Source organism: Schistocerca serialis, chromosome 1, assembly GCF_023864345.2.
Source record: "Schistocerca serialis cubense isolate TAMUIC-IGC-003099 chromosome 1, iqSchSeri2.2, whole genome shotgun sequence".
NCBI lineage: Eukaryota > Metazoa > Arthropoda > Insecta > Orthoptera > Acrididae > Schistocerca > Schistocerca serialis.
This window is the reverse complement of record NC_064638.1, coordinates 952,172,898-952,192,936: the sequence shown is the minus strand read 5'-3', so window position 1 is coordinate 952,192,936 and position 20,039 is coordinate 952,172,898. Positions and strand designations below refer to the sequence as shown.

Sequence of the window (20,039 nt, the reverse complement as noted above, 5' to 3'; positions counted from 1 at the left end):
ATAGTTTTGGAAATAAGAAGCATCGACCCATGATTTGGTTCGGAGTGAAAAAGAAGCATATCCCACGATCTAACTATCTACACTACTGGCCATTAAAATTACTACACCACGAAGATGACGTGCTACAGACGCGAAATTTAACCGACAGGAAGAAGATGCTGTGATATGCAGATGATCAGCTTTTCAGAGCATTCACACAAGGTTGGCGCCGGTGGCGACACCTACAACGCGCTGACACGAGGAAAGTTTCCAACCGATTTCTCATACACAAACAGCAGTTGACCGGCGTTGCCTGGTGTAACGTTGCTGTGATGCCTGGTGTAAGGAGGAGAAATGTGTACGATCACGTTTCCGACTTTGATAAAGGTCGTATTGTAGCCTATCGCGATTGCGGTTTATCGTATCGCGACATTGCTGCTAGTGTTGATCGAGATCCAATGGCTGTTAGCAGAATATGAAATCGGTGGGTTCAGAACGTAATACGGAACACCGTGCTGGATCCCAACTGCCTCGTATTAATAGCAGTCGAGATGACCGGCATCTTATCCGCATGGCTGTAACGGATCGTGCAGCCACGTCTCGGTCCCTGAGTCAACAGGTGGGGACGTTTGCAAGACAACAACCATCTGCACAAACAGCTCGACGACGTTTGAAGCATCTTGGACAATCAGCTCGGAGACCATGTCTGCGGTTACCCTTGACACTGCATCACAGACAGGAGCGCCTGCAATGGTGTACTCAACGACGAACCTGGGTGCACGAATGCCAAAACGTCATTTTTTCGGTTGAATACAGGTTCTGTTTACAGCATCATGATGGTCGCATCCATGTTTGGCGACATCGCGGTGAACGCACATTGGAAGCGTGTATTCGTCATCGCCATACTGGCGTATCACCTTGCGTGATGGTATGGGGTGCCATTGGTTACACGTCTCGGTCACCTCTTGTTCGCGTTGACGGCACTTTGAACAGTGGACGTTACATTTCAGATGTGTTATGACCCGTGGCTCTACCCTTCATTCGATCCCTACGAAACCTTACAGTTCAGCAGGATAATGCACGACCGCATGTTGCAGGTCCTGTACGAGCCTTTCTGGATACAGAAAATGTTCGACTGCTGCCCTGGCCAGCACATTCTCCAGATGTCTCACCAACTGAAAACGTCTGGTCAATGGTGGCCGCGCAACTGGCTCGTCACAATACACCAGTTATTACTCTTGATGAACTGTGGTATTGTGTTGAAGCTGCATGGGCAGCTGTACCTGTACACGCCATCCAAGCTCTGTTTGACTCAATGCCCAGGTGTATCAAGGCCGTTATTACGGCCAGAGGTGTTTGTTGTGGGTACAGTTTTCCCAGGATCAATGCACTGAAATTGCGTGAAAATGTAATCACATGTCAGTTCTAGTATAATATATTTGTCCAATGAATACCTGTTTATCATTTGCATTTCTTCTTGGTGTAGCAACTTTAATGGCGAGCAGTATATCTATCGCTTGAGCCTTGTCCCGCAGTTACGCAAGGTCAGCCATCGTTAATCGGATTCGGCATGTTAATGTTTAAGAGGTGGCCGGATGCCCTTCCTGCCGCCACCCTGTACACTCCCGATACGGAATTAGTATACCCCAACTGCCTGCATCGAGTGTAATCCATGGAATATTGCGAATGTGTTCAGATGTCTGCGAATGTGTTCAGATGTCTGAGGCGGAACATGGGGACCAGCCCGGTATACACATACTGGGAAGTGGAAAACCACCTAAAAACCGTATTCAGGCTGGCCAGCACATTGGCCCTCGTCCTTAATCCGCCAGGCGGATTCGATCCACGGCCGCCGCACCTACCAGAGTCCAGGAAGCAACGCATTAGCGCTCTCAGCTACCCTGGCGAGTTAAGCGTTTCCCTCGTTCCCAGACTTTGTTCATCCAGTATTTGAGAACGAGGGCACTTAGCAACTTGCAAAAAACTTGAAACATAATTTCAAACCTTTGAATTTTTTCCATTCTTGACAACCAACAGAAAATGAAGAAAGGAAAAATGTTTACAAATGCTGCATTTTAGCTGTTCATGCATTAAAAATACCGCTCGAGGTTGTACGTTATAATTTAGTACTTCTTTACTACTAATTGTATTTGCGACGCGTTTTACGGAAGGTATGCATGTATACCACTGAACGTATGAGCAAAATTATATCATTCTACGACACATAATTCAGTACCTACGACGTCATAAACAACGAGAAGCGTAAAAAGCTGCCGGTATATGCATAATGTTTAAATTTACTACTACGTTGCTAATGACTCTAGTCACAATACATTTCGCAGATAGTTTCCATATAAGATGCTGAATGTACCTATAATATTGTATCATTATACACCATATAGTTCAGGAGATATGACGCGCCGGCCGCGGTGGTCTCGCGGTTCTAGGCGCGCAGTCCGGAACCGTGCGACTGCTACGGTCGCAGGTTCGAATCCTGCCTCGGGCATGGATGTGTGTGATGTCCTTCGGTTAGTTAGATTTAAGTAGTTCTAAGTTCTAGGGGACTGATGACCAAAGCTGTTAAGTCCCATAGTGCTCAGAGCCATTTGAACCAGATATGACGCCATAATCAGGGTGCTGTGTGAAAAACTTTCACATCATGGAAGACATTTAAATTTGTTATTTCGTTGCTGCTAACTCCATTCGCAATAAACTTTGCGGAGTGTATCCCATATGGCGCTTAATGCAATTACAAAATTATACCATTCTACCAGACATATTTCGGGAGATATGATGTCATAGACATTTAGGACAAGGCAAGGCGCCACGTGGGTGTGGACTCAGCTATAAATAAATACCTGGACAACTCCGGGTTTCTCTGCTAGGTGTTAAGTAAATGGTATCAAACAGATTTTCCCAAGCAATGAAAGAACACCAAACGCCTGCCTAATCAGAAGATTGTCGTTTTGGGATTGAGTAATTTTTCCTAAGCCCAGATTAATTACTTGTTGTACTTTGCATAGTGGTGAAAATCCACCAAGGTTGGTCGAAACTGTAATTTGAATTTCGTGCCACGGCTAGTTCTCGGCCAAGGAGCGCTAGACATTTTAGCACTTCGTAGAACTGCCACCACTCCAGTATCTCCGAATTTTGAGCCACGAGGCCTTACTCCTCTTTCCACCAGCATACAGCATAATTGACAAACAGAATGCACATATTGTGCTGAATAATTCGGATACTGTAGAAAATTTCAGTGAATGGAGATAATCATAGAGGGAGTCCCACAGGGTTCAATTTTGGCTCCACTCTTATTACTTATATGTATTAATGACCTTCTGTTTGACTGTCAACAAGCAAAATTGGTACTTTTCGTAGGCGATACTAGTGTTGTAATATAACCCTATAGAGAGAAAGCAACTGAAGTGTTAGTAAATAATATTTTCGAAAGATATGTTAAGTGGTTCTCCGAAAATGGACTCCCCCTGAATCTTGGAAAAAAAGGCGCACTACATTCAGTTCTGTAGATCAGTCAGAGTCATACAAACAACTGATGTACCACTTGAGCAGGAGTCTGTAGGTGGGAAAGAATGCTCCAAATTTTAGGGTGTACATAATGACGAAAACTTGATCTGGAAGAAGCATAATACTGAACTTCTCAAACAGTGAAGTTAAACTTCTTTTGCTCTGTATAATTGCTAATCTGAAAACAAACCAACAACCTCGAGACATAGATTATGTAGTTTTACTCAGTAATGTCTCATGGAGTAATTTTGTGGGTTACCTCATCACTTAGAAAGTAAGCATTGACTACACAAAGTCGAGCACTAACAATAATATGTGGTGTTCACCCATGGACGTCATGCAAGCACTTCTTCAAGGAGCTACGTTTCTTAATTGACTCACAATTCATATTTTCGCTAGTGAAATTCATCATAAATAATCTATTATAATTTGAGAAGTACAGTGATAAACACGCCTACAACACTAGAGGGAAAAATGACGTTTATTACCCATTGCTGGAGCTGTCATTGGCTCAGAGAGAAACTCAATATGCAGCAGCAATATTTTCTGTTATTTTCCCAGTAACAAAAAGTGTCTGATAGGTAGCCGGGCATCTCTGCAACTCCTTCTATTTCATTTGCCATTGACGAAATACTACTTAAGAACTGATAGCTAGTAAAATAAAAGAGAGAGAGTGAGAGTTGGATGAGTAGGAATAAAGTAGCAGTATGCTCGTTCATGTTAGCACTAATCTGTATACATATCCTGTGAACTGACTGGTTCCACATCACTTCGGTAAAAGAATCATTCAAATTATCTACAGATCAAGTAGCTGAGTAACAAAGTTACTACCTGTATCGTAATGTCTGTATTAACAAAAGCGTCAAGAGAGGTGCCTGCAACTTTTGTCGGTCGCAGTTCTTTGGTGGAACGAGTCGTTAGTATTTTTTCTGTAATTTCATAGTGTTGCAATCCGATCGGTAGGCGTGATAAAGCTAAGTACTTTTTCGCTATAGATAATTTCTGCTGCCTTTGTCAAAGCTTCAGTTATCTCCCATTTCATAGGACATTTTAATAATTTACCTTATTTTATTAGTTCCTGTCTTTACGTATACACTGGGACTTTTAGATACCAGTGCTCTCTATACTATCTGGATGTCAAAATCGAGCTGTCTGACCGTGCCAGCCATAGATACTCGTATAAATTTCTTGTTTAATTACAATATGGGTACTACGACGTACCACGAGAACGCAAAATGAAATTGCTTTCAGATTCTGCTCACACGTCAGCACATTACATTACATTTTGGTATTAAGTTTAAAGCCAGAAATAAGTAAATCATTCCTGATCACATACAGACCAATGAAAATATTTTTGCCTAGTTACAACATGGCGGACTATGCAGATGCCCATTCACACAGAATCGGCGTATCCTACTGTCAGTGTGAAGACGAAACAGTTTGTGATATAAATCACATCTTATTTCAGTGTGGACGCTATGAGAAAGACAAACTAAACTGTTTAAAAGAGTTCTTAAGACTTGGCCACTTCCTGCCATTTTTCATGATCCAAACTGTCGGGGGCACAAATAATGGGACCCACGACGCCATATCCATATTTATAGCTAATAAAAATTTAAATGGAATTGTGACCATTGAATTTAACTAATGAAATGAATTAACAGCTAAGTGATTAGCTGTCAACTGTGCCTATGTAATATAAGTACAGCAGTCTCGATCAGGAGACATATATGAATGAAGAGGAACTGTGATGGCTAAAATAGTTTGAATGCTAAAAGCCAATAAAATAAAAATGTTTATTTAAGAGGATTCTGTGTTTGTTTTGATGAGTATTCAGTGATGCGTGAGTATGCAGTTGTGTATTTCGAAATTCTTTTTTTTCCGAGATCGGTTGAGTGATGCGGGAATCATCAGCAACTGAATGTTTCCTCTTTGTATATCCGTGTAAGTTATTCCTTAACTGACCACCTAGATATTCCAAATCCCATCACACTATACGTCATGTAGATTTTACAGCCTGTGGTCCCTTGGGACACTCATTGGACTACATAAGACAGAACATGATGTTATCGCACAAGGTACTTATCCTTCAGGACCTTCTCCCTCATATTATTGGTCCAAATGAGTCAGGTATCTGTTCAGTTACAATGATGTCTACTGTAAGTAATAGTTTGTTTACACAAATGGATTAACTTGAGAGTTTTTTTTTTAGTACCATTGGTTACAACTCATTTTTAAAAACAATCACTTGATGTTTCTGTTACGTTAATATTATATTATCCAAAAACCTTAAAATTTCAATGCATTACTTAAGTTTAGCAAGGAAAAATTACGAAAACGAAAAGAACTGCGGAATAAAGCCACATTACATTTTTATTCCCAAGTAATAGCCATGCTTTGTTACGAAAACGAAAAGTACTAAGGAATAAAACCACATTAAATTTATATTCCCAAGTAATAGCCATGCTTTGAGATGTATTTTGCAAAAATAAATAAATAAATAAATGAATAAATAAATAAATAAATAAAATATAGATAAAAAGTTTCAGGCTATCCCTTTCACTTCACGAGTATGTGGTATTCGATGTGATGGTGCACGTTTTTTACAAAATAAAATATAATAGTGCAAGATAGTGTAAGTTTGCTTTTCTCACGTATTGACCTTTTTTTTAAAGATATGAAATATTTTTTCGACAATCCTTGTACTATAGAGTATACAACAACCAAATTTCGCATAGATTTGATGACAAATTTAAAAACTGGTAATTTATTTTTCGTATATTAATGAATTTTGTTTTGTTGTATCACTATGTCAGAAACAAAAAATTTCCAAACTTCGAAATTTCTTAAAACGGAGACAAATTAAATGCTAAAATTTGCTATGGTTGCTTAACTTCATAGGAAGAACTAATAAGCCAAGTTTCAAACAAATGTGAGACGATAAAGAAGATGGCATACATCATTTCACAACACCTCTTAGTATCTACTAATACTTTCCTACACGTTCTGAACATTCATATGCACAGTATTTTCTAAAATTTCAGCATTATCAAGCTACAGAATAATTTTGAAAGTGAGTGGAATACTTTCCATAATCACCAAAGCCCTAGGAACCTGTACAAGACAGTGCAGGATTTCCAAATTCTTCCATTTCCTGTACAGAAAAGTTTAACAAGAACAGCTAGCGTATAAGGAGTAGAAATTTAGATTTCCAGTGATTGTAAAACTGCATGCCAAGGTGAGACTCTAGACCTAAAAATAGCCTTTCTGGGTCAATAAAATCACCAGTTGTATCATCCAGATATAGCTCACCTCTCAGCCGCAAGAGTTTCTCTCCTACCTGCTGAGATTCTTACAAAGTCTCCAGCACACATAGCTGGCCTAGCACGCTTGGGCGAAAATAATGGCTGATGCTCAACTCAATAGGTTTTTGGAAATAAATTTTTAATGCTTGAGTTTAGTCTGGAGAGCGCAACTAAAATCTGCCTACACAAAAGTCAGAGAATTGTTAGACTCTCACATCGACACACGTTGTTACAACAACACACACTCCATTGCAGGGTGAAAGATTGATAGTGAAAACTGTGTGACTACATTGTTCATTACGTATATTATTCCTCAAGTCAACATCCCTTTTTCTCAACATGTACTAATCGTACTGGGATGAAAGTGGTATAGCTAGAAAGGTTTTTTAACCGAACTCTGACACTGCTTGCCGATTTAAAATTAATATACGTTTTGACATAAAAGTGATTTTTAACTATCACAGGAAAAAGGGCATCATAGATGCCCAGATTCATACTTATATTTTACGAATCTAACAAATTAATCACGAATAACAGACTACCTTTCCGTATCATCATATTAGAAATACCATTTTATTTGTTTCAAATTTTCACTGTATAATTCGTACACAGCATTACCTTGGATAACAGCCGTCACCACTGTGGTAGTCCATTATCTCTACCCATCGTACAAGATGACATTTCTAAACGAATATACTTTCCGAAATGAGAAACGTATTTGTCATTGTCGCCATGACGAACTTAAAGTAATCGAAAATGTTTGCCTACTTAAAATTATAGGATATTTGGCCCTTCTGAGAGTCGCTAATCTCCTACGTCGTACAATCCGCGACGAACATTCGGAGTAAAAACAAATTTTTGGGCACATGGAAATGTTTATACGAGAGTGTATCATATATTCATGATTATTATTTCATGTCGTTCGGTTAATTTTTAAAGATATTTTCTCATAGTTCCCACGATTACCCTAATACCAAAGACAACACGTATATCAAATACTTTCATTATTTAAAACTATAAAAGTACGAAAGTTTCGCATGGGTCCTCTGGTCGCTGTTTATTTTCGTAGTATTACGTCACTGAGAGCAGACCTAACCATGAGGGTATTTTTGGTTTTAGTATCATGTGAACCGAACGAATCATTCCAAACAATGAAAAATAACATAGAAATCTATTAACCATAGATGTGAGAGATCAAAGTGCAAACTTTTTCATATCAACGCTAAACACATCAGACGAAGTGTGTTTGGTTGTAGCTGGCAAAGGCTGTTAACGACGAAAGCAAGTGAATACAGGGGCATGGGATGAAGTAGTCATCGACCTACAACCAGACAAGAGAAAGGTATGAGGAGGTAAAAGACAAATCATTGATTTTACAGAGGCTTTATTTGTGGAGAGACAGTACACACAGACACGTATAAGTTAGCATGAAGCGGTTCAGCCGATGATGGGGTGACCCAAGCCGAGCCCCAGGCCCAGGGGGGCGTGGCCGATGGCAGGGGCGGCGACGATGGGAGCGGCGGCTATAGTGGGGGCGGCGAGAACGCGTGGCGCCAGCACAGCCCCGGGGGCGGCCAGCACTCCCGCCCCCAGGAGGCCGCGCTTCTCTCGCGTCTCCTGGCAGCAGGCGGTGGCCACGCAGACGGTAAAGACAATCACCTGCAAAATGAAGATTCATTACCTGGCTGAATCAGGAGAGAAGTGGCTCACGTATCGCTGCCACCGTTACTTCATTCGACATAAGCCCACCGGACATAATATTAGTAATCTCCTTAAAAGAACATATACATTCCATTTGAAATCTGCAGGAGGCGTAGAAAAAGCACCAGGCTGTCAGCCTGATGAAAGTCGTGGCAGTAAAGCGGTTCTTAAATGCAAGTCGGTTGTGTGGAATCTTTGTAGAAGAATGGTCAAAGCGACCACAATAAGGATTATCACAAGGAGTTAGCGGTTGTGGAGGTGCTAATGTACACTGGTGTCCAAAATTAAAGCAAAATTTCCCCGTCCTCTGTGTAATTCACGATCTAATCATACAAACTGTCAACAAATGTCCGTACGATCGTTTTCTGCACGGAAGATGGTACTCCCGTCAAAGAACAACGACGCCAGCAATGACTTCTAGACAATCAAATGGGGTAGTGTTTGCCGCGTTGTACCACACCCACCATTTCTGTGTACACAGTCACAAACGGTGCACTGTGGCATAGAGAAGACACCTACCAGACTCCCTGCTGTCGAGGACCATAGGAAATACGGAATCAATACAGTCGCAGACTGCAGTGGTCCGATGGATTAAAGTGAATCGTTCTGTTTTTCTCGCACGTGGCGACGGTTTATAGAGACTGAAACTGTGTCCCAAAGTACAGGGCAGGGCCGAGCACTTGTGACATCAGAAAGAAAAGACCATTATTTGACTGCAAGGCCACGACGGTACGTCCTAAGTATTGCAGTGCAACTGTCATCTGACCTCGCATCATCCCCTAGACGTGTTGTATCGAAGCAAACTGTGTACAACAGGTTTTGGTAGCGTGGCCTTTATTGTCAGAGAGCTGCTGTATGTGTACCTCTGAAACGTCTTCAAAGATGGCAACGTCTAAAGTGGAGTTGTCAACACGCCACCTGGACCATCGAACAGTGGGCCATTGTTCTCATCACAGATGAGTCCTGATTTGGTCTGGAGAATGATTCGCGACGGATTCGCGTATGAAGACATTGTGGAACACGATTTTGAATCTTGTAGACAGAGACCGATATCGAGGAGGATTGCTAATAGTGTGGGTAGCGATTATACTGACCACACGAACACGTCTTCATGAAATTGTACTGGTGAACTCGAAACGTTTACCTGCTGTCAGATCTCTTGACGAGATCTTGGGACCTCATGTATGGCTGTTGCGAGGTGCTGCGTGCCCAAACTTCGTATTGGTGGACGATAGTACTCGACCCCATAGAGCACGAGTCGTTGATGTTTCTTGGAAATGGAAGACACTGCACGCTTGACGTGGCCTGCTCGCTCCCCCGAGTTGAATCTCATAGAGCAAACCTGGGATGCACTAGGGACACAGGTTGCATGAAGTAAGCATCTACCAACCACTTTGTCAGACTTACGAGCAGGTCGACAGGAAGATTGGCCGTTATTGCCTCAACACGAGATTGATGACAACATTCACTGCAGGCCCCATCGTTGCCAGGCCTTTATTGTTGAGGTGGTAACACCCCATACTGATCACATTAATCAGTTGTAGTAGTGTGTGAAAATCAAATACGCTGAAATAAAAAAAGCACATTTTTGTCAACCGTTATACACTACTGGCCATTAAAACTGCTACACCAAGAAGAAATGCAGATGATAAACGGGAATTCATTGGACAAATATATTATACTAGAACTGACATGTGATTACATTGAGTCAAACAGAGCTTGGATGGTGTATACAGGTACAGCTGCCCATGCAGCTTCAACGCAATACTACAGTTCATCAATAGTAGTGACTGGCGTATTGTGACGAGCCAGTTGCTCGGCCACCACTGACCAGACGTTTTAAATTGGTGAGAGATCTGGAGAATGTGCTGGCCAGGGCAGCAGTCGAACATTTTTCTGTATCCAGAAATTCCCGTGCACGACCTGCAACATGCCGTCGTGCATTATCCTGCTGAAATGTAGGGTTTCGCAGGGATCGAATGAAGGGTAGAGCCACGGATCGTACCACATCTGAAATGTAACGTCCACTGTTCAAAGTGCCGTCAATGCGAACAAGAGGTGACCGAGACGTGTAACCAATGGCACCCCATACCATCACTCCGGCTGATACGCCAGTATGGCGATGACGACTACACGCTTCCAATGTGCGTTCACCTTGATGTCGCCAAACACGGATGCGACCATCATGATGTTGTAAGCAGTACCGCGATTCATCCGAAAAAATGACGTTTTGCCATTCGTGAACCCAGGTTCGTCGTTGAGTACACTATTGCAGGCGCTCCTGTCTGTGATGCAGTGTCAAGGGTAACCGCAGCCGTGGTCTCCGAGCTGATAGTCCATGCTGCTGCAAAACGTCGTCGAATTGTTCGTGCAGATGGTTGTTGTCTTGCAAACGTCCCCACCTGTTGACTCAGGGATCGAGACGTGGCTGCACGATACGTTACAGCCATGCGGATAAGATGCCGGCCATCTCGACTGCTAGTGATACGAGGCCGTTGGGATCCAGCACGGTGTACCGTATTACCCTCCTGAACCCACCCATTCCATATTCAGCTAACAGTCATTGGATCTCGGCCAACGGGAGCAGCAATGTCGCGATACGATAAACCGCAATAGTGATAGGCCACAATCCGACCTTTATCAAAGTCGGAAACGTGGTGGCAAGCATTTCTCTTCCATACACGAGGAATCACAACAACGTTTCACCAGGCAATGCCAGTCAACTGCTGATTGTGTATGAGAAATCGGTTGGAAACTTTCCTCATGTCAGCACGTTGTAGGTGTCGCGATTGGCGCCAGCCTTGTGTGAATGCTCTGAAAAGGTAATCATTTGCATATCACAGCATCTTCTTTCTGTCGGTAAAAATTTCGCGTCTGTAGCACGTCATCTTCGCGGTGTAGCAATTTTAATGAGCAGTAGTGTACATGGTGCACTTGTTTACATTCTGTAATCCTTACATTGTTTCCAATTTACTATCAACTGTTTACACTGTTTTGTGGCAATATAAATGCAAGCTTGCAAAATTTCCGTTTGTTGATTTAATTATGGACACCTACGTGCACAACAAGATTGAAATTGTCCGATCTGTTACTGTACGTCCACTACATGAAAGAAATACAGTTATGTTCAGTTGCAAAAATGCGGGTAAAGACACTCAGTAGATTTCGAAGTCACCATAGATGGGGTACAATATACGTCTGCACAACTACAAGCAGGAGGATGGCCGTGGCCTTTTCAAAAGAATCTGTCCAGCATGTTCTATTTTCTAACGAAGTGCCGTGTAGCGTAAACAGTATTTAGCGTTTTATAAATATTTTCGTCGTCAATGGTATGACTGAAGTAGTCTACTACGGCAGCATATTCGAAATTATCTGCCCCAATGATGACTTTACGAAACTGTTGTAATATTTCAATTGTCAAACGAAGTAATAACACTTGTTATGTAATTGCGGTTCTAACTTTACTCCACGAATGTTTATGATTTTAGAATAAGAGCGTGTGTCAGACACCCATCCCGTGGTTGATATTTCTCTGTTTAAAAGAGAGAGACTGCACATGATAGAGACATGGCTACTCCATACTATCGACCACGTCTGAAACAGATTTTTCTGTGAGATATTAAATGCTCTCAGTCGTTAAGCATTGTTGGCAAGGAGACCCTGCAGAGTAGGTTCAGCAGCAAAATCGGAAAAGCAGGAAGCGTATTCCCATTTGTTAATATGGCCCACCATTGTTGTATAATGACGACAGTGAAAATTTGTGCCGGACTGGGACGCAGACCCGGATTTCCCGCTCTACACGAGCGGTCGCCTTAAGTGCTTCGGCTATCTGGGCGCAAATCACGGGGACACCCAAACTTCGAAATGCCGCCGTCCTTGTGCCGTAGCCTGCAGTCGTACGTTACGCATATTCTCGTCCAGGAAGGATATATTTACTGAGAGTCGAGAACCTTGCATTGGAGAATAATTAAGAAATAGAAGTGCCCCTATTATTAAGAAGTATGATCAAATGTTCCTTTGCACTTGCATGTCTGTTCGAGGGAACTTTGCATCGCACTTATTCATAACACAGGCACTACTGATTCGTAATCGGAAAGGGTTTCCTTGACCCGCGCACAGGGTCTTCCTTTGTTCGTGTAGGTATTGAGTGTAGGTGACTAGTATAGTATGGTGTGGCGTTTTGTTTGTCTTTTATCACGGACGGATCACCATCAACAGTTTTAAATGGTCTCACTCCATCAGACAATGCTGATAGTTCTGACCTTTAATCTATGACGTTAGAGCAACGTTTGGCGGACAGGAAATTCACGCTCCCATCTATCCCCACACCACCCAAAGAGTAGCAGTGAAAATGTCTTCCACCATCGAGATTCGAACCAGCTATATCCGACGCGAGTGCCATCGAAGATGAGTACGTTGGCAATATCGACTCCAGAGGAGGGTAATTATATCAAGTTCGTACGAGAAAAACGAACGTTAAGAAACAACAAAAATTAATGGTCGACTGAAACGGAATACATTAACAGAATGGTGGTTGTTCTCCCGTTCTTAGCTCTGATATGAAAGACGAATGTAAAGGCTCAGATGTGAACTGACAATCTTACTTACCAGAAACTTCATGTTGTAAGTTGGGAGACGCAAGTGTGTCGAATGCAGTGGAGTGGCCAGCGTGCGGTTTATATAGCTGCACCGACACCACGTGTAGGGCGTTGGCCGGCACAGCTGTTGGCCTTCGATGACCCACAGCAGACGGAGACTGCCGTGCTACCCTTTGCACTGTCGTAAGCCGCTACGTTCCTCACCAATAGTTTGTAAAACAATATATTTCGGCACTATCGTCACTTTACTCCCGAACTGACTAGTTCCATAAGCATCGCTTCCTTGTTTCTTTGGACTTCTCGTTATTAGTACCGCTTTGCTGTTGATACCAGATACCACAACCAGTACATCAAACTCCGTTTCATTGTATGCTCCCTATTCCTTGGGAGGTCGGATCGTCGTATAGGTCAACGAGCGAAATACCCCGCCCGATTAGACTGGTCGGATACGGCCCCCCGCATATTATTTATCTGCGCTAATGTCTTCATCTCAGCCGGCCGGAGTGGCCGTGCGGTTCTAGGCGCTACAGTCTGGAGCCGGGCGACCGCTACGGTCGCAGGTTCGAATCCTGCCTCGGGAATGGATGCGTGTGATGTCCTTAGGTTAGTTAGGTTTAATTAGTTCTTAGGCGACTGATGACCTCAGAAGTTAAGTCGCATAGTGCTCAGAGCCATTTGTCTTCATCTCAGAGAAGCACGTGCAAGCTACGTCCTCAATTATTTATTGAATGTTTTCAAATATCTGTTTTCCTTTAGAGTTTTTGCCGTCTACTGTTCGCTCTAATATCATGGAGATTAGTCCATGACGCCTTCTCACATGTCCTACTATCCTATCCATTCTTCTTCTCAGTGTTTTCAAATGTGTATGAATTTCTAAGGGGCCAAACTGCTGAGATCATCGGTCCCTAGACTTACACGCTACTTAAACTATCTTAAACTAACCTATGCTAAGAACAACACACACACCCATACCTGAGGGCGCAGTCGAACCTCAGACGGGAGGAGCCGCGCAGTGAGTGACATGGCGCCTCTAACTGCGCGGTCACTCAGCGCGGCTCAGAGTTTTCATTACGTCTCTTTCTTTGCCGATTCCGAAGAGAAACACTACATTCTTCATCTGCTCAGTACAACTGATTTTCGACATCCATCTGCAGCACCACATCCAAAGCGCTTCGATTCTTTCCTGTTCTGGTTTACCCTCCGTTCGTGATTCACTGACATGCAACGCTGTGCTCCAAGGGTGCATTTAATCTATCACGTTAGTTAAATTAAGTTAGTTAAATTTAGGCCAATATTTGAGAGCAGTAGACTTCTCTGGGCCGGCCCTTCGTGCCTGTGCTACTCTGCTTTTAGTGTCCTCGTTGTTTCGTTCGCTGTGTGTAATTTTGCTCCCACGGTAACATAGTCTCGTAACTTGGTATATTTCGTGACCACAAATTTTGACTTTAAATTTCTCGCTACTCTCATTTCTCTACATCTCGCTGCCAGAGTCTTTCTCCGGTTATTCTCGATCCATATTCTGTGCTTATTAGACCATTCCATCCGACAGACCCTCTAATCCTTCTTCACTTCCACTGAGGATAGCACTTTCACCAGTGAATCCTACCGTTGTCATTCTTTCATCATGAATCTACACTCCTGGAAATTGAAATAAGAACACCGTGAATTCATTGTCCCAGGAAGGGGAAACTTTATTGACACATTCCTGGGGTCAGATACATCACATGATCACACTGACAGAACCACAGGCACATAGACACAGGCAACAGAGCATGCACAATGTCGGCACTAGTACAGTGTATATCCACCTTTCGCAGCAATGCAGGCTGCTATTCTCCCATGGAGACGATCGTAGAGATGCTGGATGTAGTCCTGTGGAACGGCTTGCCATGCCATTTCCACCTGGCGCCTCAGTTGGACCAGCGTTCGTGCTGGACGTGCAGACCGCGTGAGACGACGCTTCATCCAGTCCCAAACATGCTCAATGGGGAACAGATCCGGAGATCTTGCTCGCCAGTGTAGTTGACGTACACCTTCTAGAGCACGTTGGGTGGCACGGGATACATGCGGACGTGCATTGTCCTGTTGGAACAGCAAGTCCCCTTGCCGGTCTAGGAATGGTAGAACGATGGGTTCGATGACGGTTTGGATGTACCGTGCACTATTCAGTGTCCCCTCAACGATCACCAGTGGTGTACGGCCAGTGTAGGAGATCGCTCCCCACACCATGATGCCGGGTGTTGGCCCTGTGTGCCTCGGTCGTATGCAGTCCTGATTGTGGCGCTCACCTGCACGGCGCCAAACACGCATACGACCATCATTGGCACCAAGGCAGAAGCGACTCTCATCGCTGAAGACGACACGTCTCCATTCGTCCCTCCATTCACGCCTGTCGCTACACCACTGGAGGCGGGCTGCACGATGTTGGGGCGTGAGCGGAAGACGGCCTAACGGTGTGCGGGACCGTAGCCCAGCTTCATGGAGACGGTTGCGAATGGTCCTCGCCGATACCCCAGGAGCAACAGTGTCCCTAATTTGCTGGGAAGTGGCGGTGCGGTCCCCTACGGCACTGCGTAGGATCCTACGGTCTTGGCGTGCATCCGTGCGTCGCTGCGGTCCGGTCCCAGGTCGACGGGCACGTGCACCTTCCGCCGACCACTGGCGACAACATCGATGTACTGTGGAGACCTCACGCCCCACGTGTTGAGCAATTCGGCGGTACGTCCACCCGGCCTCCCGCATGCCCACTATACGCCCTCGCTCAAAGTCCGTCAGCTGCACATACGGTTCACGTCCACGCTGTCGCGGCATGCTACCAGTGTTAAAGACTGCGATGGAGCTCCGTATGCCACGGCAAACTGGCTGACACTGACGGCGGCGGTGCACAAATGCTGCGCAGCTAGCGCCATTCGACGGCCAACACCGCGGTTCCTGGTGTGTCCGCTGTGCCGTGCGTGTGATCATTGCTTGTACAGCCCTCTCGCAGTGTCCGGAGCAAGTATGGTGGGTCCGACACACCGGTGTCAATGTGTTCTTTTTTCCATTTCCAGGAGTGTATATCCCACTGTTGAGCCTATCTTTTACTTCCGACATAGCTTCTCCGACGTATATGTTGAACAGTAGAGGCGAAAGACTGCATCCGTGTCTCACACCTTTTTTAATCCGATTATTTCTTTCTAGGTCTACCGGGTTTATTGTCCTCTTGGTTCGTCTACACACTTTATATTATCCCCCTTTCCCTACGGTTTAGTGCTGTTTGTCTTAGAATTTCGAAACCCGTTTCATCATTTTAAATTGTCAAACGCTTTTTCTAGGTTGACAGATCCTATGAAGTGTTTTGGTTTTTCTTCAGTCTTTCATCCATTATCAACCGCAACGTCAAAACTGCCTCTCTCGTGCCTTTACCGTTTGTAAATCCAAAATAGTCACTATCTAACAGGTCCTCAGTTTTCTTTTCCAATCTTCTGCGTATTACTCTTATTAGCAGCCGAGATGCGTGAGCTCTTAAGCTCACTGTGCAATAATTCTCGCACATGTCGGCTCTTACTGTCTTAGGGTGTACGTGGATGATACTATTTTGAAGGTTTGATAGTGCGTCGCCAATTTCATAGATTCTGCACATCAACTTGAACAGTTGTTTGGTTGCCAACCTCCCAATGATTTCAGAAATTCCGATACAATTTTATCTAAGCCTTCTTCCTACTTTTTCTCAAGTCTCAGAGCTCTTTCGAATTCTAGTCCCGTATCCGCTATGTCATCCATATCGATTCCATTATCTTCGTCTAATACGTTGTCAGACATGCCCTCCCTCTCATAGAAGCTTTCAACGTGCTCTTTCCACCAATCCGGTCTCTTCTCTGCATTTAACAGTGGAATTCCCACTGACTCTTACTGTCACAAGTAGTCATTTAAATTACTCCGAAAGCTATTCTGACTTTTTCATATGCTGAAGCACCATCTCGACGAATATTCTGTTTCGATTTCTTTACATATCTCGTGTAGACATTTCGCCCTGACTACACTGGCTTGCTACTGATTTCAGTTTTCGTGTATTTAAATTCCTCTATTCGTGTCCTTCCCTGAACATATTTCCTAATGTTTCTCCGCATTTACCTTCCCTGTATGTATGTTTGTCTGTTCAACGTCTGTGATTGCACGTTTTGGGGACGTCAAATCCTCTTCAACTGAGCTGACTACTCTGTTACTCCTTTTCGTAATGTCGACATGCCTAGCGATTTTAGAAAGCCTCTACGAGCAGTTAAAACCTAACAAATATGACTTTAAAACACACAGCTGCTTACGTGTTACCACCAATGGAAGCCAGACCTGTAAAACCTTGTGGCTGTCTTCAGTGGGTCTACTGAGATTAACGAATCTAAAGACTGTATCAGCTCAAATCACCAAAGAAACAATATCGCCTATCAGATAACAGAGACCAGCTGATCCACATAGAGTCATAAATTGGGTATCATTTGGTAAAAAGCTTAACATTTACTTGAAACAATAAGCGTTAACAAAGTTACAGAGTCATAGTACTGTAGGTAGGCTGTTTAGGTTTTCTTATTGGTAACGCCACGTAGCGCTCTGTATGAAAATCACTGGCTGTGCTGTGTGCAGTCTGTGGCTAGTTTGCATTATTGTCTGCCATTGTAGTGTTGGGCAGCTGGATGTTAACAGTTCGTAGCGTTGCGCAGTTGGAGGTGAGCCGCCAGCAGTGGTGGATGTGGGGAGAGAGATGGCGGAATTTTGAGAAAGAGTAAATTTGTAAGACTGGATGTCATGAACTGATATATATAATATGACTTTTAAACAATATTAAGGTAAATACATTGTTTGTTCTCTATCAAAATCTTTCTTTTGCTAACTGTGCCTATCAGTAGTTAGTGTCTTCAGTAGTTTGAATCTTTTATTTTGCTGGCAGTAGTGGCGCTCGCTGTATTGCAGTAGTTCGAGTAACGAAGATTTTTGTGAGGTAAGTGATTTGTGAAACGTATAGGCTAATGTTAGTCAGGGCCATTCTTTTGTAGGGATTTTTGAAAGTCAGATTGCGTTGCTCTAAAAATATTGTGTGTCAGTTTAAGCACAATCATGTATAATTGTTCAAAGGGGACGTTTCAGTACCCAAAACAAACGCTGCTGTGTTGCTATACTTTCATGCCTTATTCGTCATCAAAACGTAAATGTAGGCTTTCAGTAATGCGATTAAAACACTGCCGAACTGAACAGTGTGCACATCTCACAAAGATAACATGAGGACATCGCTGGTGTACCCGCTTTAAGAAGTCCATTACAAAAAGCCGTCTTTATCATTGGAATTCCACAGTTGCACTTCAGTGACACAGAAGGGAAGCACGTGCGACAGCAAGGCAACATGTAGTTTCATAAATATGTCTCCGTTAGTACTGTATGACTTACCATAAATTGTTTGACAATTTTTTTTCTTATCTCATTTATGTCTACTATGAATCAGTCGTTTGTAATTGTCTGTTGCATAGTATCTTTTCTGCAGCCACTTGTGCTTTCGTAATAGTTACTTTCATTAACCTTCGACTGTACGCAGATGCACAGTTTTATGGAAGAATGAGCTTGATGGGCGATACCATACACACAAATCTGTATTTTAAAATCAGTTTTAGTCGGTGAAACTTAAACCAAAAGAGAACGTAATAACACTGAAAGATAAGGTACAAAAGCATCAATGTCGGACGTGACCTCCAAGATATTATACCGAAACGTAGACCTTGTAGTCACAACTGACGCAATATTGCACTGCGTTTACACGAGAATATCTCTGCATTACGGGACGCTCGCGAAAATAGAATGTCCTTGGCTTGAAAAGTAGGTACAGAACATATTTGTATTATACGCTATTGGATGAGATTTAAAGACTAGTATAAACAGGAGGAGTAACTGCCAGAAACATAGGAAAGGAATATGCCAGAATGCGTGTGTTAGAAAGATTAAAATATAAATTGTGATTCCTCAGTAAAAATGTGCCGAATGAGTGTTCCAAAACTGAGATAATCAGGAAGAATTAAGTGTTAAAAGCATAAAAATTTCTAAAAAGATTATATTGTGGGAAAGCTATTCACGAACGTCAGCTTATACAGTCTACTGCTTTATCGATGTACGGAAACAGTAGAAGTAGCTTCCTTCTGTTTCCAATATTGTATACAACGTATCTAAGCTGGGAAAGATCGGTATAATAAGCTTTGTTAAGAGTGAGAAAACGGCTTGGTCGTTTACGTTCTTTACATTACATTACACGTCTATAAGGAAGCGTGAAAAGGCATACAGTGAGATCAACAGTTCTAGTTTAAGCTTGAATTAATTCTATTATTAAAAGAAACAGTTACAATCTCCGTTCCGTAATTCATAGAAGATATGTAAGACAAGTTAGCAAGGGTCTTAATGTCACTTAAGGTATATTCACTACGAACTGTGAGCAGAGTAACAGTGAAATACACCAGTATTAATAAATTGTCATTTGTGAATAACATTCACTACTTTGTTAAGGCATTCTAATGTCACGATTTTACTCAAGGATTTACTATAAAATGGTTGAAATGGCTCTGAGCATTATGCGACTTAACTTCTGAGGTCATTAGTCGCCTAGAACTTAGAACTAATTAAACCTAACTAACCTAGGACATCACACACATCCATGCCCGAGGCAGGATTCGATCCTGCGACCGTAGTGGTCGCTCGGTTCCAGACTGTAGCGCCTAGAACCGCACGGCCACTACGGCCGGCTGATTTACTATAATTTGATGTCCAGATATTTTACGTTTCATATCTCAACAAAGTTTCTTTACTACCATTTATTCCCTGCTTACTCAGCCGTATTAATTAAGCGTATGTAAGTGCTAATAGAGCCCTGTCATCTAAATTATTGTAATGGAATTAAAATTAAACCACAAAAATAGAAAATGCG

At 42.9% G+C, this 20,039-nt stretch overlaps 1 protein-coding gene across 6 annotated transcripts in view; it reads right to left on the bottom strand.

The window, feature by feature from the left end:
* The window catches only part of LOC126412745 (cuticle protein 65-like), an 86,730-nt gene that overhangs the window by 46,366 nt on the left and 20,325 nt on the right, over positions 1 to 20,039 (bottom strand). Inside the window, exons 1-2 of one of the 6 annotated variants that reach the window (XM_050082487.1) lie at positions 13,116 to 13,223; positions 8,174 to 8,465 (exon numbers count right to left, since the gene is read on the bottom strand). The exons of 2 other annotated variants lie outside the window; for them this stretch is intronic. In XM_050082487.1, the coding sequence (XP_049938444.1) occupies positions 8,244 to 8,465; positions 13,116 to 13,127 (234 nt within the window). In that variant the 5' untranslated portion in view covers positions 13,128 to 13,223 and the 3' untranslated portion in view covers positions 8,174 to 8,243. Of the gene's footprint in view, positions 1 to 8,173; positions 8,466 to 13,115; positions 13,224 to 20,039 lie in introns of those variants that run through there. 3 more of the 6 variants (XM_050082504.1, XM_050082549.1, XM_050082512.1) reach the window with 3 other exon arrangements.